At 37.2% G+C, this 21,811-nt stretch overlaps 1 protein-coding gene across 1 annotated transcript in view; it reads left to right on the top strand.

The window, feature by feature from the left end:
* Positions 1-2,454: 2,454 nt before the first annotated feature.
* The window catches only part of LOC104625972 (fibronectin type-III domain-containing protein 3a-like), a 29,941-nt gene continuing 10,584 nt past the window's right edge, over positions 2,455-21,811 (top strand). The window contains exons 1-12 of the mRNA XM_010293758.1: positions 2,455-2,550; positions 8,032-8,107; positions 9,311-9,387; positions 13,280-13,511; positions 15,036-15,308; positions 16,673-16,728; positions 17,911-18,065; positions 18,350-18,409; positions 19,641-19,779; positions 20,832-20,885; positions 21,568-21,689; positions 21,775-21,811. The exon at positions 21,775-21,811 is cut by the window's right edge and continues 150 nt beyond it. Coding sequence (XP_010292060.1) covers positions 2,455-2,550; positions 8,032-8,107; positions 9,311-9,387; positions 13,280-13,511; positions 15,036-15,308; positions 16,673-16,728; positions 17,911-18,065; positions 18,350-18,409; positions 19,641-19,779; positions 20,832-20,885; positions 21,568-21,689; positions 21,775-21,811 — 1,377 coding nt within the window. The remainder of the gene's footprint in view (positions 2,551-8,031; positions 8,108-9,310; positions 9,388-13,279; positions 13,512-15,035; positions 15,309-16,672; positions 16,729-17,910; positions 18,066-18,349; positions 18,410-19,640; positions 19,780-20,831; positions 20,886-21,567; positions 21,690-21,774) is intronic.

Below are 21,811 nucleotides of genomic sequence, written 5' to 3' on the forward strand. Positions count from 1 at the left end.
GTATTTGCTATTTTTGGAGCTTATCATTAACTGTATAGAAACATTTGTTTACTAATACTCCAGGTATTAAGTTCTTCCTCTGAAAAATGTGAAGTTACGGTACTAAACAAGTAGAACATACGTGTTTGTGTAGGTGTAAATGTAAATGCTACCTGTGTCATTAGGCAATAGATCAAGGATTCTAAAAACCATGTGGCTGTTGGTGATCTGCTCTACAATTTGTACTGTGCTGTACTTAGAGCTGTGCTGCTCGCTAATGTAGGCAAAGCCTCAGAGAATTAACGTAGGAGACTAGGATAGAAACTTTGAACGTTTATTTAAAATTGCAGGTGGTATTGGGACTTGTTTCAGAACATGTTTTTCTACAGCTGGTTATTTTGGTTGGTTGAGCATTTGAATGCAGATGGAGTTGCTTTTGGTAAAGGGTTTTCCCCTTTATGTTAAGTGCTAATTTCTGTTGTCTCTGAGGTTCTTAGATGAAAGAAATCGAGACTATACGCATATATAAAATAAAATAGTTTCAGTCTGCCTGTGTATACTGAATTCTTATTATGGCTCTTAAGACTTAGATCTAACCTCTAAACCTCTAAAAATGGGAGAGGTGTAGTGGAAGAAACTTCTGCCTTAATTTTAACATACTTGAGGGGCAGTGTTACCGTGCAGGTATTTTTAAGTGGAATAGTTATATATAAATCAGATGAGTTTGTTTCCTTGGCAGAGATAATTCAAAATCTGACAAATAGGATGGAAGATTATTTTATTTGGGAAATAAATAACATGCTAAGGCAGTTAAGTATATTTGGGACAAACCTGATACAACTTTAAACTTTTGAGGTCATGTCTAGCTCTCGCACCTGTGCAGTCATATTTGGCCTCTTAAAATTGTTACTGGAGCAGACCCGGGAAACAACTGGTATGCAGAATGAGCTGGTTTGTTTGGCAGTCTTGGGTATTTTGTTATGCTGTATTTTGTGGCTGTGTGATTGTATCAGTTATTTTGACATACTTTTGCAAACAAGAAGGAATGTGTTTTTTACCAATGGATGCTACTAGCCTCTTTACCTTGTAATGGCAATACAGGAGAAATCCTTGTGATCTCAACTTTTATTACAGACCCTTTCTGAATGAAATGAGTTAACACCCGAAGAAACTATTTTTTTTTACTTCCTCCCTCCACACCCCCCCATCATTTCCATACTGATTATAGAGAACTGAACAAGGATTTGGCAGTTGTATATAGATTGACTTGGTTCATGCACAGATTTGGGAGTGGTAAATGGTTTTTGTTTTGATTTTTATTTTTAATTTAATGAATTGGACTATCTTAACCACATTTTGTCTGTTGTCTGGGTTTATAGAAGGTAATGTGAAGGGAGAAGGAAATGTCAGCATTTCCTGTATCCTGTTATCTTGTGCTTTTTATGGATGCTGAATTAACTATGCACTGAAAATTCGCTAACATTTGGATTGTATTTTGACTTCTCATAATTACAGATTATTCAATAGAATCCCAAAACTATGCAGCACTTTTCCATATGCAATTATTTTGCGGTACTCGGTTAAAGACTTCTGTACAAAGTACTCTACTTTTCCCCTTTCCCCCCTTCCCCGCCCCTCGTGTCAGACTTCTGTATTGATGACATGTTGCAATATTGGAGAAATTGCATGGTTTGGGGTTTTTTTTTTTATAATCACAGGGACTGAAATGTACATGTAGCATGTGAATTATTTGGCCTAAATCTTAGGTTTTGGAGTAGAAGCAATTTAGAAATTGTAACTACAAATTTAAGAATGAAGTGCTGCATAAATGTGAATTATGCTACTGTGTAATTGCTTCACTTACATACAGATTGCATCACTTATGGCATGTCAAGTTGAATATGCATGATACATATTTAAAGAGCATATTTTTGGAAGAAGGATATGTATTGCTTAAATGCAGTACTTAAATGGAAAGTAGGATACTATATTAGACTACTTGGGTGTATTCCATTGTGAAGAATTCAGCTATGACATGTGATCCCCTCCATGATTTTAAGACTGTCAGTTTGCACAAGTTTTTAAATGTGCAATGAAGCTACAAGTATTTTATAGTAACTTTTGTCTCCAATTAAAGTCAGTTTATTTGAAAATCTTTGGAGGAGAGTTGTGGAGTATTGAAGTTTGATTATCGTTTCCTATTGAGTTTTCAAATGTCCTTGAATTGCTGTCATGAAATGATTCAATTAATATCATAGTGCGAGTGTTTGACTTTGTTTTGTGGAGAAGAAAAAAAACCCAAAAACAATGTCCTGAAGGCACTGCTGTATTTTCCTTCTGAAACACTGGTACCAAGTTTGGCAAACGAAGTAGAGAATTGTTTGGGGGAGAGATGAGACATGTCTAATACTGGCACTCTCTCTTTGTTTTAGCAGGTGGTTAACGGGAGCAGTTGTCAATGAATGGTTTTCAGTCATGATGGCCGACCAGCCGCCTCCATTAGAAGCTACGCCTATACTGAATGAAGTGCCACTTCTACCTCATATGGTTAATGGGGACAGCATACAACAGGCAAGTCAATCCGTTGCACTTTCGTACAAGTCACGTAATACTGTGCCAGCAGGGAGGCTGACATACGAGCATACTGTAGAAAACAGAACAGATAGAAAAACTACTTCTTGTACAGCTTGTATGATGGCTGAAAGAGGAGGAGGCTTGAAACAAAGCAACTACGATACTGATTTGCAAAGTTAGAAAAGTATGTAGTTCTCAGCACTGGTGTCATCGGTGAAATAGAAGTGCATATATAGAGAGGAAGAAAATAATTCACCATTAACATAGTGGAAATGTGAAAAGATTGAAAATTACAATGAATGTTTGTTATGTAAGTGCTTTAAACTACAAAACCAAAGAATAAATGGAAAAATATAATATATAGACTTAAAGCACTAAGGTTTTGAAAGCTCTTCTTAAAGCTCATGTAAAACAATCAGTAAAGATTAGCAAGTGGTTACAGTGCTCTAAAGCAAGAAGTTTGTTGCAAGGAAATGAGAGGAAAGACCTTGGCTTCCTGATTAAGTATCTTCATTAATAATTAGTGCAGTGGTGACACCTGAGTAGATTTAGTTGAAACTTTAGAGTTTCTTGGATACAAGCCTTCAGAACTAGCTGGTATGATTAGCAATACAGACAGAAGTGAAAGCAAAACAATTTGAAGCACAAGCTTGTATAAGTTGTATTACTCAGGTAAAATTGAAGTGATTTTACTGTTTGGCAGTAGATGCCAAGTGCCTTGCACTACATAGGCTGAGATATTTTCCTATCATTTGGAGACAGACTTTCAGTGCACTCAGAAATGTTATAGACATCCTGACATTTTAACGCTGGGTCTTAATTTAAGAAGCATTTTCCCCTTGCCCTAGCAGCTACAAACATGGCAGATCCTGGTAGGGGAGAAAAGGCTGGTTGCTTGTTTTGTTTTAAACAGCTAAGTAGCTGTTTGTTGGCAGGCTGCAAATGGACAGGTTGCTAGATAATCTCGTCTAGGCTCCCCTTCTCATGAAATACTGGACCAGATGATCTCTCGAGGTCCCTTCCAACCTGGGCTGTTCTAAGATTCTTATGATAACAAAACATACATTTGAAGGCTTTATGTGCCTGGAGTTAAATAATCATTTTGTTGAAGCAAGGGACAAAACTGCCCATTGTTTTAACCTGATCAGTATATAACTTCAAATATCTGACAGTAATAAGAATTACGGGGTTAATCCAGAAGGAAAAGTTGCATAAAAATTTCCAGAGGATAACTGTCATAGGTAGGTAATGGTGAAGACCTTGGTACGTTTGAATGTATAGTGGATGAACAGGGCACAACAAAATAATTCTGAGTTGTTGAATGTCTGATAGACCTTAAATGGTAAAAAGTTGTAAATAAGATATCCTTTACTTTGTAATTGTTACAGGTGGGGAGGGAGTGTAGTATACTTGCTTGTAGAAGTAGCCTTTATTTTTAAAAAGAAATCTACTCTGCTTTTTTCCTCAGACTCTGGATATAAAAGTACAGTGACTGTGTTTTGAAATAAGTAAAGCTGTAGAGTCTCTAAGCTAGTTCTGAAGTTCTAGCATTAGCAACATGAAATTTTAGACACTGACCAGCTGTGAGGTTATTCAGTAGGTAGTGTTTCATGTTACACAAAGAAAAGAGATCAAGTCGATCTAATTGGAGACCTTCTCCATAGCTGTATTTGTATAGCATGTCTTGGTATAGATCAGTATGTAGAATATAAGTGTGTATTGAATAACCCAAAAGAAGGTGACAGTTGTTGAAATTTTCAGAATGTAGTGGAGACTGTTTGCAAACAGGTGAGGTTAAATAAAAAAAACTCAAGGGGAAAACAAACAAACAAACAAAAAAAGCCCACAGTTGGATCTTGGAGGTGCATGGGAAAATGGCTTTTGAAGAGTAGACTTGAAGGCTGATAGTCTGCAGGACTAATAATTAAATTATATTCGAAATAATGAGTAAGTCTGTCTAGTGAAAATCTTCATGGGACTGGGAATGTGATTTCATGTTGATCTGCCAATACTTCTTATTCTAGTGTGTCTGTATATAAACAGCCATGTCATGTTGCCATCCTTTGGTTGCCTAACAAATACACTTGCTGCTCTTGCGCGTGGCACTTTTCTCTAGAGAGGCTTCTGAGCTACAGTCTCACATTGGAAAGTTTGCTTTTAAATAAAGAGTATTAACCTAGAAGCTTTATTAACACAGATTATTTTTAAATATTTTGCTGCCAGTGCCATAGAGGATAGTCTAATTATAGAGTATCATACAGTGGGGTTTTTTTCAGAAATAAAACTTAGGCTGTTTGGCTACTTACTTCAAACAGTAAGATGCAGCACGCAGTTCACTACTTTCATTTCACATGAGGTATGTATTTGGAAGTTTTCGGGAAGAGTTGCTTGTTCTGAAAAACCTTCAGCAATGGAAAGTGTGTGAATAAAGGATGAAAGCAAAACACTGATCAGTGCTTTGAAATAGCTTGATCCCACTAGTTCTGAAACGGTTACGTGGGACACCTGAAGGTGTTGACATAACTGTGACTCCTAGCACTAGTCTGTCCTCTAACTTGGCTTAGATTGACTCATTAGAAACACTCAAGCTTCCTGGAAATTCTCCTTGGTGGAAAGTAGATGGAACTGCATTTGCTTCATTAATTATAGTGAGTCATTCCTCTAAGACATTGCCCCATGCATTCCTGAAATTCCAGTCTCTGAACTGCTCTACAGCCCTGTGATTACACCACTTATGATCCCTTTTCGCTGAGTTAATAGTTTCCTGAACTGTTTGTGAGAACTTCAGTTAATTGAAACCTGTTTTGAAGATCTGGCATGTTCAGCGGCTCTGAATTTTCTAAAAGGATACCTTTCCTGCCTCTGAATTTTCTTGCCTATGAAGATGAGACTCGCTTGAGGTTTAATACCTGCCTGCAGAGTCCTGTCCCCTGCCAGTGTCCATCCCCAGCAGCCATTGTTAACACCAGACCTCATCTTTCCTTGTTCTTTGTGCTCTGGCAAATCCCCAGCCCATAATTGTCCATTTTCTTTAAACAAGTAACATTGCTTCTCTCTTTCTACTTCTAGAAGTTCAGTAGTGTGTCATAAATGTATTTATATAGTGACAGATCTGCTTAAGTTTCTGTGTTTTAATTACACCATTTTTAAAAGTATTATCTGTCATCTGTCCTTCTTGTGGAACTGCAATAAATATTACTGACTGGCTAGATGGCCTTTTCAGGGGTTTTTGGTATTTTACTTATATTCAGAAGCAACTCATCTACCTGAAGTAAAATTCTCCTATACTGTGAACTCACCGGAGCAGGGTCTGTGTTCATATGTGCTCCTGCATCCCCTGCTAAAAAAGAAAAACTAATATAGCAATATGCAGAAGCTGCAAAATCAGTGTTAAAACAGCATTTATCAGTCTGCTCCTTTGAGTCTGCCTTTACACACAGCAGTTTAAATGTAACAGATCTGTGCAAACCTCAATCTCTTTCTGTGCAGGTGTTGCACACTTGAGTAGAAGGAGAGAGAAGCAGGAGACATAAGCTGTAACTTTGGGAAACATGGGTGTCTTTGCACTTACTCTTATACGTTAGCTGGAGAAATGTGCTTTGGTTAATGGCAGCATAAGCTACTTGGCAAACTCTTTGGAAAAGAGTAGTCAGTGGAGTTGATCAAAATGCAAAGGTTGAATAAGGGACCACAAGATCTTTTTAAGTCTCATTCTCCTCAGCAATCTTTTTATTAATGACCAACGTAATAGAATTGAGGTGTACTTAATAAATTTGCAGCTGATATGAAATGGGAGGAATTGCAAGCATCTTGGAAGCCTGAAATTATTTTGATTACTAGAAAGATAATCTGTAAAATTAGCAACAAGTACAGAGTACTGTGTTTGGGTGGCGTAGTCTGCTTACCATAAGGAATGACTGGTTTAGTAGCGGTCCTTTAGAAAAAGGTCTGCCAAGGGATGGATAAAGACTGCAAGTGGGAGTCATCAGCGTTGCACTGTTTCCAAAAAAAAGGCAGATAAAAGTCTCAAAAGGGTTTATATACAGGGTATGGCATCTAAATGACTGAAAACAATCTTTCTTTCATTGATGCTTTGGTCTTTATTTCATTGGTGGTTAAGACATGGAGTAAGGGTTCAGGTTGAAGCAGGGAATGTTGAATTAGATGAACGTCTGTAATGGTGAGGATAGTGAAACTGTGGTGCAGATGCCTGGGGAGTTCATGGAGCTCCATCACTGGAGATGTAGCAGCACCAAATAGGCAGGCTTACTCGTTAATGTCATGGGTAGTTCATTTTTACCAGGAGTTACATGACTAGGTGATCTCTTCTGGTCCTGTCTACCCAACAGAATTTTCATTCCATAAATAGTATAAAAATATTTTATAAAAATTCAGTGAAAGAAAATCATACTTTTTGCATTTCATAGCTAGTTTTACAAATATGTTTTATTTCAATTTTTACTTTGGCCTGCCTCTTTATGTGCTAGCTGTCACCAGCGTGGAATATTGACTCTGCACAGCTCTTAGATGGCCAAACCCCTCATTATACTAAAGAATTAGACCTGTGCTTATGTAATGCAGTAGAATCTCACTGCAAAATTTTCCTAGGAATGTTGTCACGTTACAATAAAACTGAAGCACAGCTGCCAATATTTTACACTAAGACTGAAGCACATGCTGTGAGTGGGGCAGAATGAGGCGATCGTTTGTGTTAGCCAGCACAAGGGAAACGATGCTGTAGACTGCCTGAGGAATAATTCTGGCAGATGTCCACATTGATTTGTGTGAAAGTGAATGCAGTCATGTCCAAATGAACCTGCAGAATCTCACTATTAGCTGTATTTCTTTAGCTACAGGATTACACAAACGTGAGGAAAATATACCTGATCTTTCAGGAGCTGTAGAGCAGAGGTGGTAGGCATGACCTGCTTTATCACCTCCTCTACCCTCCTTCCATCCCCAAAGGACTGCATACTTTATTAAGTTACTTGATAGCATCGGAGAATATGTTGTCACAATACATACCAGCGTGCTTTCAATGAAAAAACATGGCTGAGTTTTGGGCAAAATTTTTAAAGTCCTGATTTTGTCAATTTAGCCCTGAAACCGAAATAATCTCACAGGCAAAGCTCGGAAAGCAAGGTGAATCTTAGGTAATTTATTGCTTCAGTAAAAGAAGCAGTGTGAAAATACTGAAATAAAAGCTGAGCTAACTATTTCAAGTGTATCAAGGGAAGCACTGCTGGTAGTAATCAGAAAAATAGTGATTGTGTGCAAAACTAACAATTTTATGTCGAAGTATGAAGAAATTCTACCCGTCAGTGTTTCTCATCTTGCTTTTTTACTCTCGTGAGGTTGTCAAAGCTATATTATTTCAATCTAACACGTGGGTATAAGGAAGGGATGGGTTTCCCCCTCAGGTAATTTATACAATTTTAAAAAAAACCCACCACCTCTCTTGTGTTTTGTTTTCTACAGGTTATTCTTGTACAGGTAAACCCGGGTGAAACATTTACAATTACAACTGAAGATGGACACATTCAATGTATTCAAGGTAAAGGAAAAACTGAAGTACTGAATCCAAATACTTTGATTCTGCAAATATCAGAGTTACTACCAGCATTACAGTTTCTGTAATCTGAAATGTGTTTTTCTATGTTCTGCAATGTAATAAATCAGATTTTTCAGTTTGTACACAAATGAGACAGTGCTGAGAAATTGCCAAGATTCCTTGCAGCTCTGCAGGCTTTGCTGCTAATTTATAAAAGGCTGGCATCTCAACTGCTTCAGTAATGAATAACTGTCTTCTCAGAGTCTTAACACGTCAATTTACGTGGGATTTAGTCCACACTGATCTAAACAACTTTACTAGATGCTATGTGACCTCACTTTACTGTAAGGTAGTGGCATTAGCACTCTGCTGATACTCTGGGAAGCATTGCTACTCCGTGTGTGGCTACAAACTACTTTTTACCTTCTGGGTAAGTGACAGAACTGCAAATGTGAGTTGGGTCAAAATGTCTCCTGTAAATCAAGTTGAACTTATCGGTACTTCCATTTTTGGAATATTTTTCACCATTTCAAATGATGTTATATAAAATGTGTCCATTTTGCTTTCATCAAATCCCAGGCAGAAATACTTTCAGCTTGATGTGGAAAAAATAGTATAGTCTTATTTAAAAAAAAAAAAAAAGAAATGTTGGTAAACCAGCTGTCAGCATTACTGTGGTGCAAGTGTTGTTGCTACAGACTTTTAACTCTGTCACAAAATAAGAACTAAAATTAATCTATGCTGATTTTTGTACAATTAAAGAAATACTGTTGGCTGTGTAAGCGTGGTGGTTGGGATAAATCTAATCTGTGCTTTTTTGTTATACTTGCACTCAACAATATTACCTAAAATTCTGGATGCTTCTTGAAAGTTGTTAAATCATAATACATATTTTGAATGTGAAAATGTGTTATCCATCGGTGACATAAATGGCATTTTTCTTGATGGAAACTTGGTACAGTCACTTTTTTTTATTTTTTTAAACTCTCAGTCCTGGTTATTTAAGTTTCTCTCCTAACTAACTTTTTTAATTGGATAGTTTAATCCTTGCTTCTCAATCTACTTGTCTAAAAGTAGTTCCATAAATAGAGTTGGATGCAGTTGCTGGCTTTTCAGGCACCAAAGTGAGCCACCAACCTTTGGAAAAAAGGTGTCGAGTTTGTAAAAGCCTCGTTTGTTAAAAAGTGGCACCTTGTTACTTCGCAGGTCCAGCACATGTTCCTATGATGTCACCGAATGGTTCTATGCCGCCTATATTTGTGCCTCCTGGTTATGTATCTCAGGTAAACTTTCATTTATTATTATATTTCAGTATGTATGTGGGTGTGGCTTTTTAACAATGAGGCTATTGATTATTTTGTCGGGAACAGCTGTTAAAAGCATTTCCCATATTTTTTCCATTGACCTTATCAACTATTTAACTATGTTGTAGGCTTTATCACCTTCTGTTCACTTAATAAAATTTGATCTAGTTTTCAGGATTTGTTTTAATATTACTACCAGGCAGTAAAAGGTTACTTTTAGTGAGACAGTAGATGGCTCTGAATTGGGTGTGTGAGCTGCATTAATAGGATCCACATCTTCATTTTCCTTTAGTCCTGTTTTCAAGGTGAAAGTAGGTGCCTGGGTCATTGGAGCAATCACAGTTGACTGCAGCCTGCTAAGCATCAGAGGACTGATGAGTATAGACGGTGCTTAGCTCTGCTAGAAACAGTCTGAAGGGAACATAGCTGGGGGCAGCATCGGGATTGAACATGTCTCATGCATGCTATGGGTATGAGACTCGAGTTTCATACACCGAGGTTGTATGACCCATATAACCAGTATCATTCTCTCTTTCATCCCTTAGGTCTTTGGTTTTTTTTTCCTGGACTGCATAAGATATTTCTCTGTAATGTCTTCTCTTAATTCAGCTTTTTCCATTTTAATATAACTATTTATCAAAGTTTACAATGCCCCTTTCTTTACCAGCTCTGATCTCCTTAACATTCAGCAAAACACTCTACTGTTATAGCAGAATTATGAAGAGGAGTGTTAATGCTAGTGATATGTGCCTATGAAATGAGCAGGACTCTGGGCTTCTCTCCCAGCTTTACTTTTCCATTCTCACTGATTTTTCCACTCCTCTGCGTTGTTAAGTCATAGCAGATAAGACCTGCGTGTGGTATTTGAACTGTTATCAAAGACATTTGAAAGTAAATCAAACTGATAGCTTCAAATTAATGCTTTTTTAAAAGGACGTAATTAAAATCCAATGTTTAAATGGGATAGGCTAGGCTTTTTCTAGTGATGTTCAAAATTAGGAGTTTTCTGAGTAGGTTTGAAAACCTTGTAACTGTATGTTTTTGAGTTCCCCAGGCAGTTGCCTTTTTGCATACAGCTGCTTCTGCTATTAAAAGTAGGTACTTTCATGCAGACCCTGAAGAAAGATCCCCCAGATAATTTATGCATCAATATGAAATGGAGTCTTCAGTGCAAACAGTATGCAAAGTACTGGCAAATGCAGAGGCCCACAGACTGAAAAATACGTTGCTTCTGTGTTTGCTGTCACATGAAAGTGGGACGTTATTTGGTTTGGTTTTCCCTTGGTCATTATGACAGAGATAGACAAGCTTGAAACCAACTTTAAATCAGAGCTTGAATTACTTGATACTGTTCTTGCCAGCAGAGAAGACTTTAACTTTCTGTCCCAAAACTGTCTGGCAGAGCCCAGAAATAAATTATTGTTGGTTTCTGCCTAAGCAGAGTGAAGCGATTCAGTAGTGGATAATGGGGACATAGAAACTTCAGACTGAAAAATCATGTAGAAGTCTTATTATATTAATATATCCCTTCTACACAATACTGTGCCATGTTTTCTTGCTTAATATATACATAAAATAGAATTAACATAGCCATCAAAATTTGCCATGAGTTTTGACTTTTGTCGGTTATAGCGTGTGTTCTAATATTACGCAATCTGATACAGTTCAAGTGGTGTATTTAGTTCTGTTGATGAACCAAAAAGCCCCCCACGTTGTTTCTGGAACAAAGTGTATTCAGTGTAAGCTTAGTCTTAAGTGACTTCTTGTGATTTTTTTTCTTCTATTTAAAGTCTCTTAAGGATTGCTAATAATACAGCTGAGACTGATGTCGTCCCACAGCTGAACTTTGTCATAGCAGCTTGTGAGTGGACATGTTCTGTTTCCCTTCAGAAGAATAATTTCTTAGTAGTTTGCTCTATCTTTTGCTGGGGAGCTTTTCAAAATGTACTTTTGTCGTAAGCAATATTTCAACATCTGTAATGCCTTCTTGGCCAACTAGGAAACGTTAGAGCGATTTCTTATAGCCAAACTAAACATGCTTTAAGAGAGAATCTTGAAGGAACAAACAGGATAAAACATATGGCCTGCTCTTGTGCAAGTGCTTTCTTTAAATGCCTGAAAATATAAATTGTGTATATTTTTAATAACAGAAGGTTACATAAATAAGCTAAAATCTTCTAAGAGCAGTTTTTGTTTTGGATTATTTACTTTACGGATTGCATTTAAAAGAAATATTTTTTTGCATCTCAATTTTGTATGCCAGCCTGCAGCTGGAACGCACCCCTCCACTTGCATTCACAGCTAATATTTTCTGCTGATGACATGATCCATCTCTGTAAATGTTAAAGCATTCTAAGGCCCTGCCCAATAGCATTTTAATCTGTGTTTTTTAATGCGGCTTGGAGGAGATAATTGATGTATAAGGAAGGAAGGAAGCATAAAGCTGCAGACTAATTTTAAACCAATCTAAGAAAAATGCCTGGTTTTCCTACCGAGTCTTGATTACTTTTGAAGTGTCAGTTTGCCTTTAATATTGAACAGCCTGCTATCATTGATTATTTTTTTTTCAATTACATACATTGCTCATACCTGTTTAACTTCTTGTGTGAGGGAGAAGAGAAAGCAACTGATTTGTTGTCTGCCTTTAAACAGGGTTTAATACAATCTAGTTTGCTTCTGAGCCAGACTTCACGTTAGATACAGTCTGAATTTTATGCCAGTGAACTTTTGTGTATCGTGGCAGAAGAAACAAACTGGAATATGACCAAGTAATTTCTTTGATGGTCAACTCGGAAGCCTTTGACCTCAGAACTGTAGGTGCTGAAAACTTAGTCCCTCAGATAAGCAAAACGGGCTGTAACCACAGAGTGATAACGAATCAGTATAGATGTCCTCTGTCTGTGCTATGAACCCTACCTGGAGAAAGGACCTGTAAACCTCCACCTCTGGTTATCTGTCCGGATGTCTTAAAGATGAGACTAAAGTGGGCGTTGTTTTACTTCAGTGTCATCATTGTTTAATACGTCTTTTTGTGAATCCTACTTTGGTGTTATTTCTAGACCTTGTCTTCTGAAGCCTGTGTTCTGTCCAAAGTCTCTTCTCAGTTTTAAGAATTAGAGAAGCATTATTATATAAAACATTAATGTATTTTAAATTTACTGTAGGAAAAGCAATATATTGAGATATTAATGTATTTCACATTGGCAGAATTAGACTCCAGAAGGAGCCTATATATTGTTAGTTGAGGACAGATGCTTAGAAGTGTGTGTGTGCATACATAGGCATGCACTGTCTTAGCATCTTTTTATCCTAGAGTTCAGACACACAGACAAGTTCTTGTCTGAATTCTCTTAGCCTGTGGCAAACATGAAATGTTTTGACATTTGAGTTGGATTGGATCACAGTACAAGACAGAGGAGCTGACTTTGTAATACCTTGTACTTGCCATAGGCTAAGAATGTGTATGCAGCCATGTACCACAAATCAGATGACATGCAAGGACTTGTACATACGATAGCGTTGTCAGTCAGGATGTGGTCTAAAGCAGTTCTTCTAACCGTAATTACAAGTAGACTGGGAATTGCACACTGATCAATTCACATTACTTGTTTAAAAGTATATACAATATTATTCGTAAATTATAGATTGCTTAGCACCTTAGCGTATGAGACTCAGCTTCTTAAAACTGACTGCCTCAAACTCCAGTTTCTTTCAGTAACATATGCTGAGTTCCACTGGAATTCATTTTGGTTTGTATATCCCTGACTGTCAGATTGTGGATATAAACTTAAACTTAGAGATTCTTATTAAAGGTACCATATTTATAAGACTGTCTTTGTACTAACTTTGAATTTCTTACGTTGCATGACAGGTGGTGGAAGAAAATGGAGTTCGTAAAGTGGTGGTATTGCCACACTCAGCCGAATTCCATCCTTCCATGCATCCTCCTCCTCCTCCTCCCCACGTGCCACATTACATGCATCACCACCATGCTTTGCTTCCCCACCCACCTCACCCAGTGTACCCTCCGGTTCCTGGGACAGGAGAGCTGCCACCACAGTTCATTCACCAGCATCCACCACCACACGTTTTCCAAGAACAAGGTGAGAGCGCAGGTGATGTTTAAACACAGGAGAAGGCCTTTCACTCACTGCATCTAGGCTGAGCACGCTGAGTTCTGTTGGTAGCTGTTTCACACATTTCTGTGACTTTGATGCTAGTTACTAGACTCCCTGAGCCTTATGTGTGTTTATGGGGTATCTTAAAATACACTTGTGTATAAAGGTGTCATGGAGCCTGGTCTGAAGGCATGTTGCACCTGCAAAGTATCGTTGCATAAAGTTTAAATCTTCTGCTATTCTGTTTTTAAGGATTTAATGCAAAAGCTGTAACTTAGAAGTCTTCAAATACTGTGTATATTTCTCATGGATCTTGCTTTGGTTACTATAAATGCCACAATGATTGCTTCTACCTTTCTCTAAAATTGCGCTCTCCAAAACTGCTGTGTTTTGTCACAGTCTTGGCATGAAGTTTTTTGAAAATGCATTTCATTTGGTAAATGAACGTATGGGTTTTTTGCTAGACATGAGTCCAAATATGACTGGAAATAAAATAAAAATAACATACATAAACCAAACCCCATAGTAATCCATGTTGGAGGGTGAAGTGCAAGTGTACTCTGTATTTAAAAACTGAATGAAATGCTACTTCAGTGGAGGACTGGGGTGACTGCTGAATTAAACCAGGCTGTAAGCCTTATTATATAAACGAGCACTTAACACAGAAGGAAATTAGACTATGTAAGACCATTGACTATCTCTTTCAAGCTTAAATTGGTAATTAAGGTATTTCAGCTCATGTCTAGGGTAAAATATATCACTGGCACCCAAGTTATGTTTTTAAAGTTAGTTTGGGTCCCAAATATGCTTACACATTTTTGAAAATGTGACTATATGTCAATATTAGGGAAGCAGGGCAAATGTAAGGTATAATCTTGAGCAGATAACAAAAAGAGAAAGGCCTGAAGAATTACATTTAAAAGAAAAAAAGAAGAAAGGGGAAAAAAACCCCAAACCCTAAACTTAGCAAGTGATCAAAAATAATGTTTAAGAAAAAAACCTAACAATTTGGATATGGGTTAAATAAGAAAAATAGAAATTTGCTTGCAGATATTTTGTGTATCTTACTGTAGCATTTAACTAATGTTGACAATGTTTCAAAACAAGAATTAAACCTTGAGGCTCATTTTTCTCCTACTACCTGATCTTTATGCTCATACACTGATTTGAGCCCAATCCATAAGCTCTTTATCCTGCGAGGTTCCTAAAGTCTAGCGAAGCTCTGCCAGTCAGCAGCGTGATACCTGCACGTTTCTTGCCTGTTGCTCTGCTGCCCGGAAACCCCGAGTATTAGGCACGAAATTCCTGGGGACTTCACAGATGCACCAAGATGAAGTTAGGTGAGCCATGCAGCTCCGTGCATCTACAGACTGACAAAGCAAGCACAGTGAAGTTCCAGGGGTTTTCAAGTTACGGTTTTACTGTAGTTACTCTTCTAACTCGCAGAGCGTTTCTCAGATGTCAAATAAATTGTACTCAATAATGAAATAAGTTCTCCTTTCTTCATAGAACCTCGTTCTCATGGAAGGACAAACTTCATTCAGCGAGATGAAAGGAGTCTCAAAATGCAAGAACACCTGAAGAAAAGACTAAAAGACAGACAAGCTAGTGGTCATACTAACAATAAACTTAACAGTCCTCCATCTTCACCACATAAAGCTGTTAATTCTTCCAGTGCAACAATTCAGAATGGAAATGGAAAGGGACAGCAAGGGGCAGGAGGACCACTAAAGCAGAAGCAGATAGGAAAAACAAAGGGCAGTCCAGATGCAGAGATGGGAGGTAGGTTGCATTGAAAGGGTAACTAGATTCTTTTGTAACAGAAGATGCTATAAGTTCATTGCAAAATAGTTTCTGAGAAAAAATAATTTCTAAATTTCTTTGGCTATTCAGGATTACAGAGAGTCTGAAATACTTTTCATGATGTTTAGATTCCCCACCCCTCCAGCCCCGAAATCATAGTGGTGTCAAGTTTGTACATTTGAGATTCAGCAAGTAATGTCTTCAGGAAGATTTAATTTTAAACCTTTTGTTTACTTCTCTGCCTTTTCTGACCTGGGACTGATCAATATTCCAAGTGAGCATGACCTGTGGGTACTTACATAAAAGACTTCTGGTGTCATTTTTTTGTGGGACTTCTAAGTAACTCCTAGTTATAAGACTTCAAGAAATGGGAAGGTGTGAGCAACTGTGTGTACAGGTTGCTGTTTGATTAGGTGTCATTTCAGTTCCTTGCATTATTTTGCTCAAACAAATATTTGAGATTTGTAATAGCTTCTGGCTGTTTACTTGCATATACTAAAATACCTTGTGTACAATATCTTTGTCTTTCCTGTTGGTTTGAAGCAGTGTTGAAATGCAGATAGTTTCTTATCATGATTCCTTAAATGCTGTGTGCATCTTTTAGTGTTTTGCGTGTGTGTCATAATTTAAGTGGTCTTGTTAGGCTGCAAGGTCTGGTCCTCATTTGTTTCACTTGTATCTAACTCTTCAGTTAGAGGAATAAAAGAGAAATTTGACTTTGTATTTTGGGAAGTAAGTACAGGCGGAAGTTTTTATCCGACTTGTTTCAAGGACGAAAAGTATACTTGATTAAAGCTTTGTCTTAATACAGATTCATTGCGGGGGGAGCTTTGATTTGCAGGCAGAATAATATCCTGAATTGGTTGACTTGGCCAATTGCATATAGGATTCAGTTTACAGATGTAAACCTTTTGATATCTGTAGGTATTTTTTAGTGTGCAGTTTTGATCAGACTTCTTCCAAATTATGCCTAGACCAAGTGTTTTGCAATAGGAATTCAAGGAAAGCACATACAATAGACAGATAAGATCTTATTGTCACTTTTTTAACACCTTTCATTTTCGGAGGAATGTGTTGTCAAAGAAAACCCATTTATGCTCAGATTAAGAAAATATACCCTTTGTGCAGGATGTACTAAAAGGGTTTTTGTAACACTGTTAGTTTTGGATAGTTCATGTTTCTACCAGTCACGCAGCCAAAACAAACAGGGGAAACGAACTTTGCACAATAAGTACTATTGTTAAACCCTTAATGAGGCGAACTCCATCTTGTGGTGGCATTTTTGTAACAGGCTGGTTTATTCTTGGGGTTTTCAGTAATCTGTTTTGTATTTGAAATTTCAGAATCTGACACAGAATCCAAGAAATGTGATATTCACTTGAGCATTGGCAAGCCAGTCGTAAGTATTATCCTTAAAATACCATTATTTTCTGTGCATATACTTTCTATAAAATAACATGTATCTTATTGATCTCTCTTGCTTTTTTCTTAATGGTTCATTTTATTAATAGATAAAATGTGGTTTGGTTGTCAGAGTTTATAGCTGGGAAAGGGCAATCATGCTGTAGAAACCCACTTTTTCTCAACTTCCTGAAACAGCCTGACGCGGTTTCTCAGTCTGTAAGCAGAGAGTATATCCACTGTTGAAGTTGTCTAGTATATGTGAGGGCTTTAGTACCTTGCAAACCAAGGGCCTGCTAAAGTAATGGAAGTCTGTCTACTCTTAGAACCATCCTTCGTTCAGCATAGAGGATTTAGGAATATTGGGAATAGAATTTACAAAAAATAGATTGTCTTTTTATGTTATCTTTAGGAATTGGAGCAAATATTTGAGTTCTTGCAGACTTAGGAAGTTGGAGTCTAGTGATGTTAATTTAAATGTCTAAAGGCTAAAACTGCACTGATATTTTTGATCTTGAGCATGCTTAATGAAGCTCTTTGCATTATTTATACAGTAAGCATGGGTTGCATTCTTCTGCTCCAGATTTCTAGCCATTCTTTGTTACGGTGGTATTATTTCATTGCTGCTTCTGATGTGCACTTTAATGCCAACAGAAGAATGTTGACTTTGTCAGAGAAAATTTGGAGTATGGGAATTAAGCGGCAAAAAACTAAGACCAAAAATTTTAGTCATGAGCACTTAAAATCAGAGTCTCTTGGTATCATATAATTTAGTGGTTAAATATTATGTGAGGGACTTGTAATAGAGTTAGAAAGTTAAGCCATCTGACTGTGCCTAAATACAGATCTGGTGTCAGTGTTCAAGACTCCACATCTGAAAATTTGCTCCAAATGAGTGATGCAAACAGTGCAGGTGAAATAAAAATTTTCTCTTCATACGCTGAGACAATGTAGTGTGTCTGTATGTTTAGTGTATGAAGGGAAATGCTTTAATGTGATATTTTAGGTGTGGAAAGAGGAAATAATTTCAATTTAAATCATGACTCAGTATTTCCACTACAAAGGTAAAGAATTCCTCCAGTGAGGAACTTCATAGGCAAACTAGCGACACCATGTTATTGACTAATACAACTTTTATTACAGAAAGCAAACTTACTTGCATTATTTATGCTTTTAATAGGTTTCTGATATACAAGCAAGATCAGCCGTTCTGTCCTGGAATCTCCCAGTTAGTTCACAGAATGGAGAGAGCCATAGTCATAGTCCAGCAGCATTTACATTTGAAGTAGCAATATCCAACAGTGGTAAAAATGGAAAATTTAAATCTGTCTATGTGTAAGTTTAGTTTCTTCATTTAAGCACAATACCAATGTTTAAAAACATTAACCAATTGGCAATCTCCCTATCAGGAGCTGTTTGTTGACTTGCAGACCTACCTACTTCACATGCAATAAATTTTAAGTAATATCACTAAGAGTTACATGGACAATGGAAAACGTGAAAATTAAATATGCGCTACATGGTTTTGCTTTTCAATAAGCTTTTATCCTTTAAAGTATAAGGAAGAGCTGTAACTTTTTTTTTTTTTTCCCCCGCCCCCCTCCCTTCCCTTTTCACAGTGGGGAAGACCTAACAATTACACTTCCTGATCTCAGACCAGCAACTGATTATCATGCCAGGTATGTTGAAGAAGATGTGATCACAAACTTGCGGAATATTCTGCATAAAATACCATAGCTGTGGACACTACTGTTGCTATCTAAATTCCCACTTTTCTGCAAGCTTTTGTAGAATTGCAAGAAGGGAGGTAGAAACTGGCTGGAATGGGGAGAAGTTAGATGCTGTGTTACAAGGGAACAAGACGTGACGTTCAAGAATTGCCACACAGAGTAAATAAGGGTTACTGGAGAAGGTGTGTAACTGGTCAAGGAAGAGGCAAGCTGGTTAAACAAGCCAAGAGATCACTGTGATCCAGTAGTAGATAGGAGAGCCTCAGTGCTTGGGCACAGTAGGAGACCAGTTTTAAGACTTAAGGAAGCACCCTCTTGTTCTTAAACTGCAAGAGATTTCTGAGTGTGTTAAACACTCAGTCCAGCTCCACTTGTAGAGTGTAGCGTGTGTTTGGTTCGTGGAGTTGCTTTCCATACAGGCCAGCTTTCTTTTACCTACGATTTATTTGGTAAGACGGACAGTATTTCTGAAAAATCAGTCAAGTCATTGCTCTTCAAAAAGAAACATAAATAAGCATGGCTGTTCTAGAGATTCTATCCCATTTGAACAATTACACTGATAAACGTGGTTTTATTGCCTGAACAGCTGATTTAGCCCGTTCTAGTGTCCATACTCTTGCACAAGTAAGTGTTGCCTGTATTTGAATCTCAAGGTCTTTTCAGTAAAAGCTTAATTTCAAGTCAGGTATTCTGTTACTGTTTGGTAACACTTGCTGTCGTTTTCATCATGCTTCCCACATGTATTTCATCACTAAAATATCTCCACTGTGATAGATAGTAATTGTAAAGTAAGTGAAGGATGGAGTCTTCAAGATCAGTAAGTGTACCCATGTGAGCTCCATCATGCTACTCTGTCAGCATGCCTCCCTCTCCCTGAACATAGAACGAATGGATAGTAGTGTTTCTTATGATGTGGGCATCAGTTACTAGAACCTGGAGCGACATCATAAACTCACTTTTTGTTACTTCTTCCTGAATGAAAAGGCATGAAATCGTTGTCTTTTAGAATCAACGATCTGAAAGAAGAGTGATTGGGTGCTTGTTTCCTATAATGTGGGCAGGCTGGTCTTGTTGCTGTAACCACTGCTTATGATTAAATGCATTTCTAAAGCTGACAACTCTTTCCTGAAATTTTCAGGTGCTAATGCAATAGCAACATAATTAATTGTCCTTTGTTCAGAGTTTCAGCAACCAGCAATTCCATAAAAGAATCCATTTCGGAATTAGTGAGCTTCACTACAGAAAGTTGTGAGCCAGACTGTCCAGCTGCACCGAAGCTAATTAACAGAACCAAAAACAGCCTGAGTTTGCAGTGGAAGGTAAGCAGTGTGATGTGTATTCATGTATGGTATGTTTAAGTTAGCTTTGTCAACAATTTAGTGTGTACTTTAGGTGTTTCCTTTTAAGTTGCTCAATTAAGACTGATAACTGAAATCATGATTGTTTCTTCCTCTTTCTTTTGCTGCTTCCTTAGTTTCTTGCATATGGCTTTAGTGTGGTAGAGTTGGTAGCAGGTCTCTCTACGAATTAATCAGTAGGAAAGGTCTCTTCTGAATGGGCAGCATAGGAAAGGATAGAGCTTTTACATTTTCACTTGGGGTTCCTGGATGATAAATAGATCTAACTTAACATTATAATTCAGAGTCCTCATAGTTACTCTAACCAACTTGTAGTGAATTTCTTTGGCTACTTTGGAGATGTAACTTTTTGAATGTGACTTCTGAATATGTACAGTATCTGTGAAGACATGTTGGTAACTGTTTTCTTGTCTCTTCATGTTTTTCTTATGACTATGCTTTTAGCTGGAAAATGGTTTATAGCTAAATGACTTTAAATTATTTGTACTCAGAAAGTAAAGGTTGTTCCCAATTCATATGTCATAAAAACAAGAAATGTTGCTCATCTGAACGCTTACATTGCTCAGACGGTTGGTGAACGTACAGTGCAAGGCCATAAGGAAAAAAGCTACAAGAAAATAATTTGCGTTATTCATAAAATAAAACTAATCATAAGTTCATATTCTAAACTGTCAGAATTAAAAGAAGTAGTGTAGCAGCCTGGAGAGCCATCAGGAACGAGGAATTAAACAAGTTAAAAATACCTGCTAGTTTTTACCCTTTCTCACTCACTTTACTGAATACGTGCATCTGTGCCCACAACAGAGTTCAGATTGTCACAGGTGTGTTTGTGGAAGAGGGCTGTTGTGTATGTCTTCTGCAGATGCCTTTCAGCTCTACACTAAGTATTTTGTTTTTAAAGGCAGTTGGAGTATATGATACTCAATTGTTGAAATGTTCTTTTAATGTGCAAAAATACTTATAAAAGTACAACCCTTTGATTTTAACTTTTTTCGTTGTTTCTTTATTTTCAGTCCTCAAATGACAATGGTTCCAAAATAACTAATTTTCTTTTAGAATGGGATGAGGTAAGATCTTTTCTAGTGCAAAAAAAATCATAATGACATCTGTAGACCAATTATACTTCAAAATACTTTTTGCTTAGGTACATCAGCTATTTTCGGTGCAACTGTCCAGACAGTTTTAAAGGGACAAGCCAATTAAAAAGCTTGAATCAAATGACAAGTATTGCAGCAATTCAAGTAGACAGTCCTTTCAGATCCTCTGAGAGGGGCAGTGTAAAACTCCCTCATTTAGTTCTTGTCATTTGGAGCATCATTAATTCCTATGCTCTGTTCAAATGGATGAGCATATGGCTTGTATCTTCGGTAGCTGTCACAAATACTATTCGGCTTTTCAACTTCTTACTGAAATGTATTCCAAAGTGATAAAAAAACTTCAAAAACGTGTGTTGTTTTCAACTGCAGTCATTTATTGCCATTTTGATAAATCTAAGTGCCAAAAAATAAACACATATCTCAATCAAAATGTGGTTGTATTATCAAGAATGCTCAGGATTGCGATCAACATACTCAGTATGACCATGATGATACTAGCTTTTTACATTCTTTAGGCTTACTCATTTTTTAAAATGATTACTCAATTAGGGAAATGAAATTTAGGAAAATTTTGAGTGAAGAAGTTGACCTTAGCAGGGAGCATACAGCCCCCATGCAAAAAGTTACTCAGGTTGTTCTCACTTTTTTAAAGGGGAAGAACGGACCCTTCAAAGAATGCTACTACGGGCATCTGAAGCAGTATAAACTTACCAAACTCTCTCCTTCTACAAAATATTCGCTCAGATTAGCTGCTAAAAATGATATTGGAATGAGGTAATGAACATAATACGTCATATCATTTATTTTCTCATCAACTACGTCTGCTGTTGTTGACATTTAAAAAAAAATATTTTCCCAGTGGGTTCAGCGAGGCAGTGACATACTATACAGCAGGA

This window comes from Phaethon lepturus, unplaced genomic scaffold, assembly GCF_000687285.1.
Source record: "Phaethon lepturus isolate BGI_N335 unplaced genomic scaffold, ASM68728v1 scaffold49898, whole genome shotgun sequence".
Taxonomy (NCBI): domain Eukaryota; kingdom Metazoa; phylum Chordata; class Aves; order Phaethontiformes; family Phaethontidae; genus Phaethon; species Phaethon lepturus.